This window comes from Stegodyphus dumicola, chromosome 1 (assembly GCF_044657685.1).
Source record: "Stegodyphus dumicola isolate Sdum_Otavi_A_Nest chromosome 1, ASM4465768v1".
Classification (NCBI taxonomy): domain Eukaryota; kingdom Metazoa; phylum Arthropoda; class Arachnida; order Araneae; family Eresidae; genus Stegodyphus; species Stegodyphus dumicola.
Window position 1 is genome coordinate 261,611,363 of NC_140768.1, and position 21,875 is coordinate 261,633,237.

A 21,875-nucleotide genomic window follows, 5' to 3' on the forward strand; every position below is an offset into this window, starting at 1 on the left:
GCAGTGACAGGAGCTATCCACTTAGAAGTAGTTCTTAACATAAGTGCTGATTCTTTTTTGTTAGGATTCCGACGATTTGTTTTTCGTCGCGGATTATGTTCCACTATATATTCTGATAACGCCAAAGCTTTTAAAAAAACAAATAGTGAATTGAAAAAATGGTGGAATCAGATAGATAATGATCAAGTTAAAAATTTGTTTGCTTCTAAAGATATAGTTTGGAATTTTATAGTTGAAAAAAGTCCATGGTGGGGAGGTTTCTGCGAGAGACAGATACAAACGGTTAAAACATGCTTAAAGAAAATTATTGGACGATCCTCTTTCTCTTTGAAGGAATTGGAAACTGTTTTTTTTTTTGAAATTAAAGCTCTGGTTAATTCCAGGCCTATCACGTATCTGTACAACGAACCCTCAGAACCCTCTCCACTCACCCCATCTCATTTTCTTATTGGTAAAAGATTGGTGTCTTTACCTGTAATAAAACATAAAAATGAAAATTTTAATGTTAATAGGGATTCTTTGGTAAAGAAATATAAATATCAGCAAACACTTTTGAATCACTTCTGGTGGAGAAAGGAATATTTACTTAATCTAAGATCAGCTTCTATTTCTCCACAACCAGGTAAAATAGTTTCATTTAAAGTGAATGATATTGTTTTGATTAATGATGAGCGTTATCCCAGAAATATGTGGATGATGGGGAAAATATTAGAGCTATATCCAGGAAGAGATGGAAAAGTTCGTTCTCTTCTTATTCAGACTCCTAAAGGACAAATAAGACGCTCAGTACAACTTGTGTATAATTTGGAAATTAATCCTTAATTGTGTTAGCTTTATTGAGTTGCAACCTGTTAATGCTCTATCTATGTATTAATGATAGTTTAATTGTGCTTATATTTTATTGCTTGATATTTGAACAATTTTCTTTGGAAGTTAAAAGTGTAATTTGTTTTTGTATGTTAAGTTACTGAATAATTTTGAAGCTTTGTATTTGATATAATATGCTACTTATATTCTTATTCTTGTAATTTTAAATGGTTCCTGAATGTAAATTTAGTTAAAATTCAATGGTAAGTGAACTCAAGTGAGTTCAAGTGGGGAGTATTACGTATTTTCGGAGTCATTCTGACTAGAGGGCGCTGCGTTCGCCCTAACAGTCAGTGGCAGGCAGGATACTAAAGGTGTAAGACGTGGAAGGCAGAGATGCCTAATAATATATCTCTAATTGATTGAGATTTTCATATATTTTCTTGTAAATAAATGTTGTTATTGTTTACAAAGACTCTTATTATCTCTTGGATGCACCTTTAGTCTCACAGAACCATTAGATGCAAAAGATGCATTTCTGATTTTAAGATATTTTCATTGTACAATCAGGGCCGTCTTAAGGAATTCGGCACCCATGGGCTACTAAAAATAATGCGCCCTTCTTCCTAAGAAAATACACAGAATGGCAAATGGGAGTCGGAAAAGTTATACAAAACAAAAGTGTCAGAACTAGAAAAAAACTATTTATTACTTTTATAATAAACTGTTATCTTTATTGTAACTTTTCTTTAAAGTCACTTATTTAAAAGATGGGTATAAATGTTTACCCAGATTTGAGGGGATTATCTCAATAATGACAGTTCCGATCAGTTTTTAGTCTAATCCTTAGAACTTGATCGGAACTATTATATGATTCTCCATCAGTGCATAACATAAACAAAAATAAAATTTAATTAAATAAAAAACCATTTAAGAACAAAAACACACCTTAATCTAAACAAATGTAACTTATATATTTACTTTCCTAGCTTTTTCTTTGGCAAACTGATCAATAATATTACTAGTATTTAAATTTTCAAATAAATCTCTTTCAATAGACAAAATACTTAAATCATTGAGTTTACTCTGTCCCAAAGAAGATCATAAGTAATTTTTTATTCTTTTGATTGCTGAAAATGATCTTTCGCTACTGCAGTTTGTTGTGGCGATACGTAAAAATATGCGCAGTGCTGTGGTTACGTTTGGAAATGTAGATTCAATTTTTAACTCGATTATTGTCTTTAAACTTAGTTCTGTGATAGATATATTTTCGGTATTTTCCAATAAATTCACATGTTTAAAATGTAGGCATTCTTCAATAAAGTTGTTTTCTAAATCATTTTGATATATTTTGCACAACTTTGCAGCATTATTTCTAATTATGTCTTCATTTATATTTTTTAAATTAACTAGAAACCCAAATGTTGAATAAATGTCAACATGTGCACATTTTCTCTTTTGTACTTCTGCTAGAATTTTATCAATAATAGCATAATATGTTTTTATGCGGAATTCGTCATTTGCATCAAGTTGCACTTCTTCCGACGTATTTTCGTCGAACTGTCTTTTTCTTTTCCGTAACCGTTTGTATTCATAACAGCCAGATAATTTTATACCTTCTGATTTGTAAAGGTTAAACGAATCTATATTTCGTTTCGATTGTACAAATTTTTCTAAAGAAGCATATAATGAAACAATGCATTCAATTGTAATATCAACTTTTTGAAGCGATATATTAGTTTTATCGATGGTTTCCAATATTTCACTCCAAAATGCTATCATAATAGCAGTTTCCAATGAGTTGAACTCATTTAACAACCCCTGGGCTTCAACTTTTGTTGCAGGCTTTTGAAAATTATCTTCGTAAAGTTTAGTTAAAGCATTTTTAAAATTTTCATAGCCCGAAACCACTACTTTCACTGAATCAGCTCTTGCTGACCAACGAGTGTCGCCTAATTTTTTGGGAACTTTTTTTTTTGCTGTTAGCGTATTTTTTAAAATTTCCCATCTTGATGTTGATGTGGCAAAGAAATTGTATAAGTTTTGTAGAAACAAAAACAATTTAGTTGCTTGTATGCAGCATTCAGCTGCTGATTGTCCAATTAAATTTAAAGAATGTGCCGCACAGGGCACGTAAATGGCAAGATTATTTCTAGATTTAATGCGTGCTTGGAGGCCATTATATATACCCGACATATTAGAGGCATTATCATAAGATTGTCCTCTACAATCTTTCAAACTAATATCTAAATCAGATAATAGCTTTAAAATACAGTCTTGCATTTATGAGCTCTTATGGCCAGTATTCTCCAAAAATTTTAAAAACCTTTCAACGGGTGTTCCATTTTTATTGACATATCTTACGACAATGGTTAATTGATCCATATGGGAAATATCGGGCATCGAATCTACTATAATAGAGTAATATTTTGCCTCTTTTAGTTCCGTGATAATAAAACATCTAACATTTCTGCCCAATATTTTTAGAAACTCATCACAAATATTTGCAGATAAATAAGAAATATTCCCAGTACCTTTATTTGCAAAATTAAATATATGTTGTTGCAAAATAGGGTCAAATTTTGCTAAAAGTTCTAAGCACCCTAAATAATTCCCATTATGTTTATCACCAATAGTTTGATTTTCTTCCCTAAAAGCCAAACCCCTTGAACTTAAAAATTTTATGACTTCGATGATACGTTCTAAAATATTTTTCCAGTAATTCGTATTTTTTTCCATTGATATAATAGAATAATTTTTGAAATATTCCCATTTTTCTGTAGATCTGTTCACAATTATACAGGTGTTTTCTTTATGAAGGGCTGAATTTTCATGGTCCGAAATTTTTTCACTGTGTTTCCAATCGTTAAAACCTGCACTAAATGGATTATTGGCACTACCAAACAGTTTGCAAGGGATGCAATATACTTTTCCTGAAGTATTTGAGTATAAAAGCCAGTTTTTTTTTTTTTTTTTTTTTTTTTTTTTTTTCCCCCGTTTTGTAAACGTCTATAAAATATCATTTTTGTAGCATACTTGCTCTGTGATTTGTAGACCACTTTAGATGCAGAAAAGTCTAGTTCTTGAATGTCTACCTCTACGTTAGATATGTTCTTCATTATATCTATAATTTTATCTTTGCTTAATCTTCCCCATAATGCTGGATCAGTATAATTAACACTCAACATATTACTAAGTTCATCTTCATCTAAATATTCTCTTTCTTGATCTTCTGGCTGTGGCTGTTCCATGTTTTGTTGTTTCTGGTCCTCTTCTTTTTCTTTCACATTTGATTGCTGGGCATTATTGTCATACTGTTGTTGAATTTTTTATTTTCCCTCTTTGTGTTGCTCATCTTTTAATTTACGGTTGGCGGAACCAGATAATTTTTTTCGTTTATGTTCCATGGTTATCTAGTTAGTTAGAAATAAAAATCAGTTTAATATTTTAAGAAGTGTTTTAATTTAAAAATAAGTAAAAACTAATAAAATGAAAAATAAATTTTTACTATATCGCAAATAAAAAATTGCCGCCTCAAAAGGCTTGCGCCCTGGGGCTATAGCCCATTTAGCCCTGTGGTTAGGGCGGCACTGTGTACAATAAAGTATAAAACCAACTTGAGTCAAGGAAAATCTGCATATCAAAATAATAATAATATAATTATAAATAAAAATCTCAAAGGTTTCAGATTTTAAATTACGTTCAAAAGGGAGCTTTTTTAACGTTTTGTGTGTTACCTTTCTTTATTAAATATCATGTTCTTTGCACTTAAACCATAAAATTCAATTCAAGAGCAATATCGCAAAATAGTTTTATATTGAGCATATCTTTAGAATTTTCGTTACGCAGTCTCACACGCTGGAGATAAAAATGTTTCTTCCATACAAAGTTGCGATTGCTCGCTTTGAAATCCTTGAGTTTGTTAATCAAATATTCGTTAAAGTTTTATAAAATATGAAATCTATAATAAAACAAATTTCAAATTTGGTCTTCCACATGCCCATATTCGCAGGAGGATTACGTCATTCAAAATTCGATGGCTCTATGTACCATTGTTTTATTACAGTAAGAGAAATATAAATACATTTATGCAGATTTTTCATTATTTAATTTCTTCAAATATAATACAGGGCAATAGTATTTGGTGACAACAATTTGAAAAGTGATATGCCGTTTACAGAGTTCCAACACAAAATCGCAAAACGAAAACAATAGTCCTTCAGGGACAAAACCCTTTTGGACTAAAAAATATTCTTAAGATCATTTGTTACTGGAAAGTATACTTTATTTGTTAAAATTCTCACCATTACTCAATTTCTACACTATATTTATAGTCTACTCTAACACCTGTACTTGATTTTTCATGATGATCAACATCTGGCTAGATCTTATGATATTAAAGTACTAAATAGTAAAATGAAACCCAATAAAAATATATGCATTTATTCATTAGAAAACATCATATATCATATATATTGGATATTTTTTCAAATATTTATCAAATTATGTAAATAAATGCAAGTATATTGTGAATATACACAACCTTGAATAATGATTTTAAAAAACAAAGTCCAGCTGAAATATATTAAAAACTCAAGTTACCATCCTGACATCTACTCAACTAATCATGAGTTACTTATTTACAACTATGTAGAACAAAGATTAGGTATTATATGCAGCAATTAGCCTTAGGATATATGCTTTTATAGAGAATATTTCATTTAAAGAAACCTGACTTATTTTACTTTAAATTAGACAAACAATGAAGATGTTTATAAAACCAACATACTCAAAAATGCTTACGTAAGCAACATACTTCAACAACAATCAAACACTGGCAAAAAAAATTTCAATGACTTTACCAACCTGACAAATGTTGGGTTCATGTAAGTAGAAGACAAAAATAACGGGTTAAATTTATCATAACATTAGTAAATGGTAAAAAGCAAATTACATGAAATTAATGTCAGATTTTTAAGTGGAAATAAAAGCCATGAAATTAAAATATGTCAGTTAAAAAGAAAATTAAATTAAAATAGTTAATTAAAAATTAAAAACATTTCTTTAAATTTCATATTTTGAAAATGTATTTAAATAACTCTTAATTTATAGTAAAATAAAGCAAAGAAAAATTCTGAAAGGAGGTAGGTGGAAAAGATAGTACAGTCAAACGTCTTTAATCTGGACTCGTCAGGACTTCGGCGATTCAAAATTATCGGTTTTTCCGGATTATAGATCATCAGTTTAAATCTGGTAAGATGGCATGCAGAAATTATAAAATTAAAAATATGAAACTGTAATTTATGAAATAGAGCAATTATGATCTAAAGAGTATCAGAATTTTAAAAAAAAAAAAAAAGCTTAATATTTATTTGTTTACTTTATAAAACATTTCTTTCAATGCGCGCATGCATAAAGCATACATTACGCATAGTCGAAATTAGAAAATTGCAACCAGAAAACTATTTGATGTGTATTTGTGATATTTATAATGACGAGGAAATTGATTTAAATTATATCGTAGTACATCGAGATGAAACATTACATTTAGTGAGGAATTATAAGCCGAATAAAATAAAAAATCTGCCCTGAAGATGAGGATTGAGCTGACAGATCAACTTCAAGTTCATTGCGTGCTGCGACGTCCCCCCCCCCCCGCAGAGCAGCGCGAAATTGATAAACAGATTTCGGAATGGTTAGAGAAACATATCACCACTCTATCACTTTCTTCATGCCTTTATCCATTTTTTGCAGCAATTCCACTTTTTGTTTAATGGACATCGAAACATGCTTTCGCTTTGTAGATCTTTTGGCAGCTTCAGAATTGGAAACTCTTTTTGACATAATCAAAAGTTCAAGCTTACTTTTTATAAAATTGCTTTAACAGTGCAAAAAATAATAAGCCGGATCCAATACGAAGATTAAAGAAAAACACAATCTGCAACATTAACTGAAATAGATAATTAAATAATTTTAGCTTAGCTTATACCGTCCGTTATACATTAAACGCGCATGCATAAACGTATTATGTGCATGCGTAAACACATATGCACATGCATAAAGGTATTATGCGTTTATGCATGCGCAGAAAGTTTGTAGCTTTGAGGTCCGGATTATAGATCATTCCGAATTATGGACATCCAGAATAAAACTTTTGACTGTAAATGACATAATTACCATCCATTTCGACCAAAAGTTGATTCAGAGTATTTTCCTGCTCACTATGACCTCCAAAACTCCTGCCGCCTCTCTTTCTTCCAACTGCATCAATTTCATCAATGAAAAGGATACAAGGAGCATTCTTCCTAGCCATGGAGAACATATCACGAACCTGAGAGGTGAGGAGGAAATGAATGAATGATAAAATCTGAATGAATCAAAGGCAATCCTATATACAAAATTCAGCTTGTATAAAAATATGCTCAATTTCACATACAAAGGCTCATTATCACTATTTCCATATTTGATAATCTGAAGGAGGAAGGCAGAAATAAAAGAAATTACACTTAACTCAAACAACTCTAATCAGATAGAAATTATAATGATTTTTCAAATTATGCCAGATTTCAATCTGTTTTTACACAAAAAAAATGATGAAAAATTAAAACTGAAATATGTATTAGCTATACAATTATTAAGTTACAGAGCTAGTATTCATAATTTTTGAAAATTTTAGATCCTAATAAATGAAATACACTTAAGAAACAGTAAGTACGCACTACTGTTTCACACTAATAAAATAAATAAAGAAAGAAAGATAGCTACAGATAGTATAAACAAAATCTTTATATATATCAAAATGTCATGCAAAAGCAATTTTTTAAAAGTAAAACTGTCACACAGAGTTTATTAACAGATGATTTTATTTCCTTTTGAGAAAAAAAATAAATCATGCATTGGACAATAGTGATTTTAAAAAGTATGCATGACAGTAGATATTATTTTTGTGTAGAAGAAGATAATGAAATATGTGAAAATTACCCTTGAGGGACCAACACCAACAAACATTTCTAAAAATTCTGAACCAGAAACAGTAATAAATGGTACATTTGCTTCACCAGCAGTAGCTTTAGCTAAAAGTGTCTTTCCAGTTCCAGGTGGACCAGTCAGTATTGCACCCTAAATATGTAATATAGAACTATGCATATTCATAAAAATAGGATGGTAAAATTACATTAACAATGTAAAAAAAAAACATTGTATAATATCATTTACAGAGCATACTCACTTTAGGTATTTTTGCTCCCAACTCAATATACTGCTGAGGATTTTTTAAAAAGTTAACAAATTCCATAATCTCGACTTTTGCTTCTTCACAACCAGCAACATCCCTAAAAGAAGGAAATCATCAGCAAGTATCTACTTAAAAAGTTCAATATAATACATATTGTTTCATTTTTCATTTTTTCTGACACCAGTTGGATTTGGAGTGAATAATAACGACAATACTTGATGAAATATTGAAATACACTTTATTTAGCCAATATTAATCAGGACAGCTCCAAACTCACGTTACAGTCGTTGAAGAACTACTATAAACATGCTGACACAATCAGCGACAGTCTTCACACTATCAGGTTATAACGGTGAAGACGGTACACTGCAAAGCACCATAGTACAGCTCCCGACTCTGCTCGGTCGTTCTCGGAACTCCACGTACTCTCAAGATTCTCCACACTACAACTCGCGATGCACTCGGCGACACACAGAGCACAGCTCCCGGTTCAGTCGTTCCCATAGCTCAACACACCCTCTCGACGATGCACTAACCACGATTCACTAAGAGACTCCTTCGGTGCACTCGACGACCCACTCGGCACTCGCTGCCCGACTGTTAACTCGATCGACTCCGCACAGACTGACTAACTCGCACTCGACGAACTCACATACTGCGGGCTAGCAGGGTTTATATAGCTTTCGGCTTGTATTCAAGAACATTCTGGGCCAAACCGGTAAGAATTCGTTTTAGAAGGTTCTCCATCCATCCAGGGTACATTGCCAATTTTGTCGCCAAATGGGCAATTTCTCGCCAAATGTGGCGATCTTGCCTTCCCTTATCATTTTATGGCAGCCCTAAAACTGCTTTCTGAGAAAGCTACCTTATCGCGCCTAGACATTTCATAACAATATGGTAACAATTTCCAACCACTTAATTTGTGAATGCCTATAAACTACTTTCATTTTTTTATGAACAAATTTAAATTTTAAGATAATTTAATGAAAAGTTTTTCTTATATATGTATGCTAATAAATGCTTTAGCAAAAATTTAGCAAAATATTTGCAGTGGCGTAAATAAGGGTATGCAAGGAATGCCGTCGCAGAGGGGCCCTTTAAATGTCATGCTGAACTACATTTACATGTTTAAACTTTAAGACGGATTCCATTACACATATACAGAAGCTTTAATTCATTTTCACTTGATGAGTTCGGAATTAGAATTTCTATAAAAGAAGATTAATTATTATTTTTATATTTTTTATCTTGTATTTTTTTTTTCCTTTTGCTTTTCATTTTTATTTTTAGAATTTGTACTACTATAAATTCTTATTTTAGTTTCGATATGTTTTGATTTTGTGTTAAATCCCTTTTACATGATTGTTAATATTAATATAGTTGAGGAACAGCCTTGATTTGACTCCAATTTACTTTTAACTTTAGAATCTTTAAGTATATGTAGATAATAGAATTCGTTTTCTTTTAAGTTTTTAAGGGCCCCCTTACCTATATGGTGCAGTGACGCAGATAGCAGGCCCTTGGAAGCACCTGAAACAGCTAAATTCAAGTGTTTGCAAAGGTTAAAATTCCAGCATTCGACTATGAAATAATAACTTCATGACCTACCCCAGCTTAGGGATAGCAGTGAGCGGGAAATAGGAAAAGTTCCTTTGTATTCCTTAGTCTCAAACCTGAAAATTATTAAAGGCGACCCCCCCAAAGGAAAGATTTCTCCTTTTGCAATCTTAAATCAAAAAGCGATGGAAGTGGAAATTAACTGTAACTATTTATTATAAAGTACTTATTTTATATATTAATTTGTTTCTGCATAATTCGCATTATGATCGAATAATCAGTAGACATATTTTCTAAGTATAAATCAAAGAAGTAACTAGGCAGGATTCTCGTACTTTGGAATGAGCTTTGCAAGTTAAGAGAAATCGTGGTATATTATTTGCAGTTCGTAATTTTCATAATATGTCATTCCATAGCGTTTAATTTTGTTCATATATTGAATCTCTTACTAGCTTTTCCATTAAATGCAGGTCCAAAAGTCAGTCCTAATATTCAATTTGAAATTGAATTTATTAATGTGAACAATTCTTAGAATTTAATATAACATGTATTTCGTTGGTTCGCTATACACGGCGTATCACTTTTCAAATTATTGCCACCAAATAATTTCACCCTGTATTATTTTTAAAGAAATTAAATAAGGAAGAATCTGCATGTTTGAATGTATAGTTCTCACAATGTAAAAAACGATGGTACTTGCAACCTGTGCAGTCGCACGAAGAGGCAAGGTAAGGGACAGAAACATTTTAGATTTAGAAGCACGATTGACATTACAAAATGGCAAAGTTAAAGGCGGATTGATTTTTTTCCTCTGTTTTTTACACTAATAAGCTGGAGGGGAGGGGAATCATTCGTAAGAATTAATTGCTAACTCCAGAATACATGCTTTTCTTTCTTAAGGACACAAAATCATTGACGTAAGTTGAGCAGTTGTGGCATGAAAGGACTTTGCCCCACCCCCATGTCGAATTGCCGTTTAGTCCAGAAAACGCAAAGAATTTATGGCACCAGATTTGGAAAGGAGAGATTTTCCATTTGGCTTAGGGATCTTTGAATGAATTCAAAGTCCGAAAAAAAGGAGGGGGAGTTTTACGACAGGCTACGAATACACAGATGCTCAAACATCAAGCGGCCAAATATTTCAGTTAATTGCCAGCGTAAATTTAATGAAATTTTTTTCATTAAACTGATCGAAATTCATTACTTTTTTACTCATGGGGGGTTAGGAAAAGGAATGGATGAATATTTTTACTTGAAATAATGAGTAAATAAATATTTATCCAATTTTTTCATACCAAAATTTTCAAAATATTCTCACATTGCAGATAAAAAGCAGGTTAAGAATTCTTTAAAATTTCTAATCGAGTATTAAATCTGAAAGCACAGAACTCGTTTGAGGATTTACTTGATTTGCTTTAGAAAAGAGAAGTGCTTTCTTAACCTGTAACTTACCCATCTACGAAAAATTCACACGTATCTGTAAAAGATAATTTGAAGACATTAAATTTGTTTTGAAAGTAATATATTAATCTCTCTTCGTTTGAAAAAAATATGATAAATGCAATTTATTTTAACAATGTGAAACATTTAATCATATAATTGTGTAATGCACAATAATTTGTACGTTATTTAAACGGCATCGAATTGAATTATTATATAATAATAATAAAGCACTCGAGGACTATTTGCCTAAGGGGAAGAATGCCTTCATGGAGTACTTTCTAATCGTTATTTGAAATGAAATTTAACAATTTACTTTACTTTCCACAGCATTCAGTACATGAAATCATCAATAATAGTATAATAATGATAATAAAAATGGCATCACACAACTAAAAGTATATACTACTTCATAAATTTTGATGAATTAATTATTGAAAATATTAAACATATCAATGGCAGCATTGCCCTAATAGTTTTAAGTTGCATTTCAACATCTGAAAGAACGTGAATTACATTGCTATTTTCACTACACAAACAAATGGAATATTTCTGAAAAGAATGCTGCCCCGTTATTGCAATATTTCAATAATTTTTGCAAATTAAAAAATTTAATTAACACGTTTTAATAGTAAAGATGTGATTTTCACTCATAAAATCCCTTTGTACGTTATTGTCTTTCATTTCGGCATCACTGCATAACTTTTCTAAGACATAAATAGCTTCCGTTAATATATGTTCTCAGACATTATATTTATTTTTTATATTTTTGTCATTAATAAATTAATGATTAAGATAAAAAATTTATACTGCTTAATTTATAAGCAATGTAAAGACTGGAAATCTGAGGTCATTAATTTCTGAGCCATAAATAGCTTTCTAAGATGCAAATAAAACAGATAACAATAATCATAAATATTAATGCTCCTAAAATATAGCCGCTTTTCCTAACTGACTTTTGCTTTCTGATCCACCTGGAGTACAACAAACTTATTTTCATTAAATGAAGTTTTGCACATTTCTCTACGAAGTACGCAAAACTTGTTTCATACAATTTTATTTTTACTAATTATGAAGAAACTTTATACTGGTTTCCTAAACAAGTATTTATGTGTACTACTTTTAGAATCCATGTGATAGAGTGTGAGTACTCATCTTCAAATATACGTTAGTGTCAATAAGCTTAACTGTAAATTATTAAACATTTCTGGGACTTTGAAACTTGGAAGGGAATCGTCATATTTTGTTATAGTGGATATTTAAATTTAGATAAATCCTCATACCATAAGTATTTTGTGTTTAATTTTAAAATTTCCATTTCATATTACATAATCATTTTCAAAGCTCTTTGGATCCATATCAATAAAATTTGTTTCTACCTGTTTATGATTTCATCGTAATCTTGTGAAGAATTTCCTAAACATATTCGAATATCCATAATTTTTACTGTCAAAATATTTAATAATTATACATTAACTGAAATGCATTTATAGTACAGAGGAAATGTAGAGAGATATTGCAGGTGATGTATTATGTATCACTGGAATATGGCAACAATAATAGTACAATTTGACTAAAGGGAAAAAGAAAGGGGAGGGGGAAAAAAGATGTTTCAGCGTTTTAAAAGGGAAATGGACAATGGACATCATTACAGTAAAGTCTTGGATGAAAGTTTTACTGTGCCTCAACTTGGGAAGACACTGTAAATTTACAGTGGAGGCGCGGTCCCTTTCTTTGTTAAACAGCTGCATTGAAGGGTGATTTTGGGTCCCTTTCTTCGTTAAGCCACTGCATTGAAGTGTGAAACGATACCCCTCAAGTATACTTGTAAATTGGCTGATGACTTAGAACAGTAAACTGTTCCTTTTTTTACTTCCTTGTACGAAGTAAAAAGGAAGTATTGTAATCGCGAAAAGTTTCAGGCAGCATATTTCAATGAAAATATCCATTTTGACCGCTATCGAATGCAATTTAACGATGTTTTTGCGTGATATCGGTACGTAAGGACAGAATAAAATACTCTTTTCCTTTAAAAAATTATAAAACTGCTTTAAAATTAATTGTGAAGAGAATTTTTCGTGGCATCTGTACGAACGTATGTACTTAAGTGCGTGCGTACGTATCTCGCATAACTCAAAAACGAGTAGCCTCAGAACCTTGAAATTTTGTATATAGGACTGCTATAACATGTAGATGTGCACCTCGTATTTTGGTTGCAATCGGCTGCACCAAACGTATATAAATATATTTATATATATATCCACTCTGTTACCTGGCTCAGTGATCTCAGTTTCTTTACTCTTATATGTTGGTAAATTGTACATTTTTTGCTTTAAAAATGATTGTATTATGTTGTTTTTATCTTCCAGTTAAGGATTTTATGCCTTTAGTAAATCTGTGTGCAATATTTTTAGAATTATCAGCAATTTTAAAGTTGTTTAATTGCCGCTAAGCCCTTTTTAATGGCGGCCATTTATGTTTACATTTGAAACAGGAGACTAGTGGATTTGTTGCCAATCTAGAGAAACTTAGCTTCGTAACAACAAAGATAACGCCTTCATTTATTATTTAAATCATGCTTAATCCTTTCTGGAATTTTTTTGAGGAAATAAGCGTTTAAGATTTACTTCGCAATTTTTAATATAGATATTTTGAGTTTTTATGTATTTTTGCCTTCTCGCAAAGTGAGAACTGAATTAATGAAATGAGAAATACTCAATGGTCTGTGAAAAACTGTTTTGTTTTTGTTTTGTTTGCTTAATTTCTTTTATACATCATTCTAGCTTTATTATAGTTATTTGAATAGAACATGTGGCAATGATTAGATAATCCTATTCTTTAAATGATATAAATTTTGTGCATTATGAGTTACAGTATGAACAAAATATATAAGTTAACTGTTATATAATTATTGGATTATGTAACAGTTAACTTAGTTTCCATTATGTAATTATTATATAAGTTAACTGTTATATAATTATTAATACTGTTAAGTGAATCTATTCAGTGTGTCGCTATGGTAATCAAATACTAGAGTGAATTTTAAAGAATGCATTTATTCTATTGTGGTTTATGCGCTGTCGGCGAAGTAGATTTAATTCAATCCAATAAGTTTAAATGAAATGCAAGAAAAAATGAGTATAATTTAATATTCCAATACAAGGAAGTCATGTGGTGTACACATCAGATTTTTTTTTATATAGACTTATTCATTTATTATCAGTATGCATCTCAGTGAAAGGAGAGAAAAATCTGTCTCTCGCACTCACACAACAAGTCTTAAGTAACTGAATTAAAATCATCTGACGTCAAATACCCAGGCTAAAGCAAATTTTCATTTCACCAGTTGGTCAAGGGAAATTATTTTCCTTTTTATTCTTTCTTCATGTTATGTACCTTTCAACAGGTTCCCTAAGAACGTGCTTTTATTTTTTAACAATTAATCCAGATATGATAAAAATCATCATGAAAACATTGCCTCCTGGAATCCTTGAATTATTTTTAAACTTTTCGCCTTTTTTTTTTTTTTTTTTTTTTTTTTTTTAAGCACATTAAAGTTATTGGGAAAGGGGCCCAGGAAAAGTTTTTGCATAGAGGCCCAAGAGTTCTAGTTACGCCACTGAATATTTGTAATATAGTTTGTCTGAAGAAATGAATTTATTTTATTTAAGTTATTTAGCATGTTCTGCATGCACATCAGAGCTCTTATATAGTAAATGGATGTTATAAATCTCTTCCAGCAAGTGTGTTTATACTGGCCACATATAGAGGTAGATTACTAAAAAAAAATAGCACATGTAGAGGTCTTTTGCTATCAAAAATGAGAAATATAGTAAAGGAACATAGTTTAAAAACATTAATAATTCAAAATTCCAATTCTAGCACTTTTTGTTAATGGCAAAGTCAGTGAAGGAATTAAATTTAGAAAAAAACCTTACCTTGCAAGGACTTTTAAAAACAGGATATTTTATTTATGCATAGATAGGGAACAAAATAACATGAACATCTGTGAAGTTAGAGAAATTTTTGATTAATGGGGGAATAAACCGACCCTTTGGCTGAAGTATACAATAAATGACATATGGGAAAGACAAAAATTTACACAACATCTAAGGAAATATATAGCTATTCCTACTGTATAAAAGTCTCTAATTTTGAAAGAGTAACAGGAGGCAGAGTTTGAACATGAAGTTTGGACATCAAATAACCTCACAAATTTTCAATAATGTTTAATTCAGGGGACTAAGGGTTAAAGAAATGTCCTACTGCCTCATCATGACCTTCAAATCATGCTTGAATGCACAGAAAGGTGCTTACACATTTTTAGAATGATTTCAATAAAGAATTTTATAAAAGTAAATGCTTTAAAATAAAGATTTCAGGCAACTGCTTATTACTTGAAATGAAATATATCATCTGCTACTTTTAAATCTATTCTTCTTTCAAAATGCCACATGTAAACAAGCTGCAGATTGAAGGATATGTTTTTATGCTTTTATTCTTATTTCATTAATCAAAAACATAGTGAAATGCATGGTATTAAAATTTCTAAGTGCAAAATAGGCAACATTATTAACTGAAAAGGAAAAAAACGTCAATTGTTACTTTTACATGAAAAGAAGACGAACAGCTGAAAAAGATAAGTACTGTTTCTGATGTTTCTAAAGTTAAACTGTAGATAGCAAGAAAAAATCCACCAATGCAAGCTATCATATTGAATATTTAAAAGAGTACTCCTAACATTTCAAACTTTAATTAAACGGCCCCAAAATCATTCTAAAAATGTGTGAACACCTTCTATAGCAGTGGGAATAAGAGTGCTGTCGTCTTGAAAAAGTAGCCGCCTCTCCAGGGAAAGTGTGGATGAAGAATGGATATTTTTGCAAGGATACTCCAACAGCGATAGGTTTATCTTTCTAAACAAAATAAAAAATGGCCCAAGATTGCATTAAGATGCCACACTCAATAACAGCAAGAAACTGCCTGTATGCTTCACAGTTAGCAAAAGATAGGTAAGCATAAATGTTTCTTTGGGCCTTCAGACATAAGCACATGTCTGAAGTTCTGATATAGAATGAATGCTGTTTCATCAAACCAGCTTGCTTTTTGCCATTCTTATGCGGTCCAACCTTGGTGAACTGTGCATTCTCTCAAAAGCAATATGTGGTGTTACCAAAGGTTTATGAATTGTCACTTTACCACATGGAGTTTCCATCTGACAGTTTTACTTGAAAGAGTTCAAGAAATGAATGTTCATTCTGGATGTTATTTAGAACAACAATTGCTTGTGCTTCTAGGCTATTACGCCCTTTAATATCCATCTATTATTATTAGTCAGCTTTGCCTTTCATACACTGCTGTGCTTTGCAGTCATCTACAGGGGGGTGATCTTTCTAAGTTGCTCTAGGCTACGAAGGCAATTACAGCAGTCAAAGCAGATGATGCAGTTATGAAACCTCCATCAGTCTCACAACAAACATAATAACTTGTACAGTTTTCAATGCCTTTATTTTTCAAAGCTTAACATTCAAAATAAGCTATAACAATAAACACAAATTTAATAGCAAAAAGAAAGTAAAAATGATTGAATATACATATAAAAATGGAAATTGCAAAAAAAAAAAAAAAAAAATAAAATAAAATAAAATTAATGAAGTGGGAAGGGAACATAATGCATATATACATGTAATTTAACCATTCATTTACATAAAAGAAGAAAAATAAATTGTTATTTCATATATAGTATAAAATATAACATATCTTGCTGATAGTTAGATTTATTATAAAGTGTACTTTTTAAGTATAAAAAAAATTATACTTAGATTATTAATGTCGCCTTAATACCTTAGTCGCAAAATTTTCAGAATGTACCAAACTAAACTTAATCTCCTTAAACAGGCAACCATGCTTATACCAATCCTTCAGTTAAGCAACACTGCCATTTTTATCTGTATTCCTTTTTGTTACATTCCAAGTTCCAACAGTTTTTATAAAGAAATCATGATATTTTTTGCCTCAAATTCAGTTTTAAAATATTAGCTTGAGGAATTTGCCAAAAGGGGACAATGAAGATATGCGTTTCCTCAACAGCCGCTGTTGACGAGGGTTGCACTAAGCCAAACCTCTGCAGTTCTCTGATTTTTTTTTTTTTTTTTTTTACGCAAAAACAGATCGCTGCAAACTTCAGGAGAAGTCTAGCACAAAAACATTACAGAAAGATTTGAAGTAGATAAGTGTTTTATCTTTTCATTATTTAATAGTTCAAATTTGTAGTTTAAATTGATAAAGTATTTTTTTCATATGCTGATAATTAAGATACAATAACACGCCAAACAAGTATTAATTTAAAAGTCAAACAACAAAAATTAGCATTATATTTTCAAATTTTCACAGGACTAGTTTTGACGGTTTTACCAAACCTTCATCCTCAGCTGCAAAAGCGCAAATGAACTATGTTAAATATGTTTTAGTTATCGTTTCATCAACAGATAGTGTCAGTAACTTAACTCCTGTCATGTCTTTCTTATCTTATTCAAGCATTATATCTTATCTCGTTCATTTGTGCTTTTGCAGCCAAGGATAATGGTTCTGTTAATTACAGAATTTTCAAAAAATAAATAAACATTTGTTTTTAGTGGAAGAATCAGAAAATACTCAGGTGGATTTGAACCTCGAAATCAGGTGGTTCATGCAAAATTAATGCTTCAATAAATGTGTCAAGCAATTGAACTAGTTAGACCTAGCACAAAAGTTGAAAATTCACAAACAATAGAAAAATGGAAATATAATCAAATGCAAATAGATGATTAATTAAGCTTTTCTTGTTTGCCAAACTTCTCAGAATGTAACAATACAGTAATCTCCTTAAACAGGAAAAATATTCTACCAGTTTTAATTAGTGCTAACAAATGAAGTAAAAATAACAAATCATATGCATAAAGGTGAAAATAATATTCTATCATTTATAAAAAAAAATCCATTGGAAATTATGATAAAAAATTAATGTTACATCATAAATCAAGTTTGTTAAAATAATAGCAAAACTCCAAACAATTTACTGCATGTTATTTAGTAAGCACAATGGTGATTCAGCAGCTGTCATTGCTTTTGAGACACGATTTCCATATGCAATTTAACTGGCTTTCACCATATAAGTCTCCCGGGAAGAATAAGGAAATCTTATTTTCAGATAACAAAGGTAATGAATCCAAATGGTAACTTTAATGCCTGTCACTTTCAATACAGATCTGGCAAAAACAAATTTCTATAATTTTTGGCTCCTTTAGATAAAATTTAAATATTCATAAGAAATGAGTTTTAACTAGTATACAATATTCATTCATAGAAATGATTAAACATAAAACTAGAATATTTTTGTAAAAAAGGAGAGGGAAAAACTGTAAAAGTAGGCAAATATCTAATTCTTTAAGTATATATTATTTGAATGTAGTGAAAACAACTATGTTTAATTAAATGTTCTACAGCCCTAAATCAAAGTCTGATCATCTATTTAAAGCAGGGGTAGGCAATGCGGCGCCCCCCCTCGATTTTTAATGCACCCTCGCTGGACTAATGTAAATGTATGATAGCCACAGTGATTTACTTACTCTTGTCAAACGGTGATATACAGCAAGTACTGTCTGACCATGTATTCCAGATCTATGTAAACATCCGGTTTGGGGCGGAAGTGGGCACAGCTATCAGTTATGTAGGGGTGAATGCAGTAGCCCGGTAGACACTAAATGTCCCCTGACCTTCGATTTCACCCACACCCCTTCAACCTTCGAGAGGGGAAAATACCCGCGCTTTTCGCCCACACACCCCTTCAATTAAACTGACCCATCTTGGCCCTCAGCCAAATTGCTCTCGCTAGCGTGGTTAGGCAGTAGTCAGTTGAGTTTAGGATTGTGCATAGATTAGCAGTTTGCTAACCTTGAGCGTATCTATTAACACGCACGTATATTTTGTTAGTGTGTGATCGTATTTCGAATAGACCATGCATAGACCGTGAATTTAAAACTACCAAGTAATCCGAAATAATTCTTTTCTTTCAAAACCCTTCATGGATAAATGTAAAAGAAAAAGAACATATCATTTTAACGATGAATGGGAACATCTATATTGTTTCGTTGATTACAAAGAGAAGTGTATTTGTTTGTTGTGTAATAATAGTGTTGCGATTTCCAAGAAAAGTAATATTGAACGACATTTTAAGACCATTCATACCAATTTTGATAGTAACTATCTAATGAACTCTGAAATTAGAAGAAAAAAAAATTATTTCTTTAAAATCTTCAAAAACTAACCAGCAAAGTTTTTTTACTAAACCACTGCAACAAAATAAGCAGCAACGATCGCGTCATATAAAATATTGCACTTGCTAGCTATGAATAAAAAACCATTTACAGATGGAGAATTAGTGAAAGAAGCCATGTTAGAAGCTGCTGATTCACTTTTTGAAGAATTTAAAAATAAAAAGGAAATAGTTTTAGCTATAAACATGTTGCAATTATCAGCACGAACTGTTACTAGAAGAATTGAAGTAATTGCGGAGAATTTGGAGGCTGAATTAGCAAATGATATGGAAAGTTGTATTTTCTTTTCGCTACAGATGGATGAATCGGCAGACGTGACAAATATATCACAATTAGCAATTTGCATGAAGATGGTATTTTCTGATTTTACAACAAAAGAAAAATTCCTTAAAGTTCTGCCATTAAAGGGAAGCGCCAGAGGAGAAGATATCTTTTCTACTTTTCAAAAGTATATAAAATTACCTGTACAAAAGTTATTGTCAATTACAACAGACGGGGCACCAGCGATGACTGGTAAGAAAAAAGGATTTATTGCCTTATGTAGGCAGGATTCCTTATGCCCGAAATTTATTTCTTATCATTGCCTCATACATCAGGAAATGTTATGTGCAAAAACAATCGGCTTTCAAAATGTATTTACAATAGTATCAATTAGAAAATAAGGATTGGCTAATCGACCTCGGATTTCTGACAGATATAACAGCAAAGTTGAATGAATTAAATTTAAAAATACAAGGGAAAAATCAGCATATCGCTGACATGATTAGTGCAGTAAATGCATTCAAATGCAAGTTAGTGTTGTTGAAATCCCATCTATTGAAAAAATCATTATCACATTTCCCAAATATAAAATATACTGTTAAGAGTTTAAATTTGAATAATGAAAATTTTACTGCTACATCATATTTAGAAATTATAGATAAGCTAATAGAAGAGTTTTCTTCTAGATTTGAAGATTTTGCAGCATTAGAACCCGTTCTAAGATTTTTCATAAATCCATTCCATGTTACTGAAGATGTCTTTGAAATAGTTTCAGTGTATTTCGAGCTTCATAATATAAAAGACCTAGAATTAGAAATAATAAACTTGCAAAGTGATATTATTTTAAAAGTGCATAGTAATGATAAAATGTTTTGGAACTTAGTCGATGAAAATAAGTATCTTATTTTAAGGAAATGTGCGCTAAAAATTTATTCATATTGTGCAACAACATACAATTGCGAGTCTTTGTTCTCAAATATGAAATATTTGAAATCAAAATACCAAACAAAGCTTAATGACTCACATTTAGATAATTGTTTAAGGACTGGGAACTCTAAATACATCCCCAATTATAAGAAATTAGCTGAAAATATGGACACCCAAGTTTCACACTGAATTATATATATTATTATGTTTGACACCAACAAAATAAAGTTATAAAAAATCTGTTTTTTTTAATGCCTATTTATACCTGTTGATTATCTGTAAAATATGCGCCCTCGGTGATTTTCAAATTTAGTATTGCGCACTTAAGGACAAACAGGTTGCCAACCCCTGATTTAAAGGCATATCCTTATATAAGTAGTTGCATGGTTTTATTATAACATTAGTTTTAAAAACATTTTCCTAATTTAAAATGTTAATAATATGATTTAAGGCATTAATGATTCTTTTTAGCAGACATAATTATATAAACTAGAATTCTTAAAAGAAAGAGTATGAAAATAACTTACCTAAATTTAACACCTATTTCTGAAGGATTAATAAGCTTTGCAGTAGTTTCACCCATTCCAAATAAACCTCCCACTCTTCTTCCACCACCACCTCCCATCATACCAGTAGTTCGTCGCATACTCCAAAATATGACCCCAGCAATAATTATTCCTGGGAGATATGAAAGTACTCCAGCCCTTCATAAAAGAAAATAATTTTAGGTCACATGCCTAATTCAGATAGCTGGTTGTTATTTCAGTTTAGAGCTATATAATGAATTACCCATCCATTTCTGTTTTATATATAACAGGAACAAAATTCGCTGGTTCAATATTCATTTCTAACTGTACATTTTCCAAATTTCTTTCAAAGGTGTCAACACTACCAATATTAAACCAATATTTATTCTAGGAAAAACACAAAACACTATTATAAATTATTCAAAATTAAGAAACTATATACAATTTAAAAATTTTTCTGAAAAACAGAATTAACTCTCTGAGTGGCACAGGTTTTTGGATTTGTCATGAAGTATTTAAACAGTCTTTACTAGGTAAATCTTTAGATTTATTTGATTTAGTCTGTATTTTTACAAACTTGATATTTATGATATTTATGTTATTAAAGATGATATTTATGTTATTAAAGAAAAATAGTAAGCAAACTATCCTAATTATAAGCTAATATATACCAAGTGACAAAAAATCTCATGACCAGTTAAAGTTAGTCATGGCACTCAGAGGGTTAAAATATATGTAATAAATAAAATACAATAATGGAATTTAAGTTACTTTTTTTCCTCTTTTGCCAACAGAATTTTGAAACTA

At 30.9% G+C, this 21,875-nt stretch overlaps 1 protein-coding gene across 1 annotated transcript in view; it reads right to left on the bottom strand.

Moving 5' to 3' along the window:
* Positions 1–21,875, bottom strand: part of Afg3l2 (AFG3 like matrix AAA peptidase subunit 2) — an 81,499-nt gene that overhangs the window by 39,752 nt on the left and 19,872 nt on the right. The window contains exons 6-10 of the mRNA XM_085827413.1: positions 21,331–21,455; positions 21,069–21,245; positions 8,036–8,138; positions 7,789–7,926; positions 6,985–7,138 (exon numbers count right to left, since the gene is read on the bottom strand). Of these exons, the coding sequence (XP_085683539.1) occupies positions 6,985–7,138; positions 7,789–7,926; positions 8,036–8,138; positions 21,069–21,245; positions 21,331–21,455 (697 nt within the window). The remainder of the gene's footprint in view (positions 1–6,984; positions 7,139–7,788; positions 7,927–8,035; positions 8,139–21,068; positions 21,246–21,330; positions 21,456–21,875) is intronic.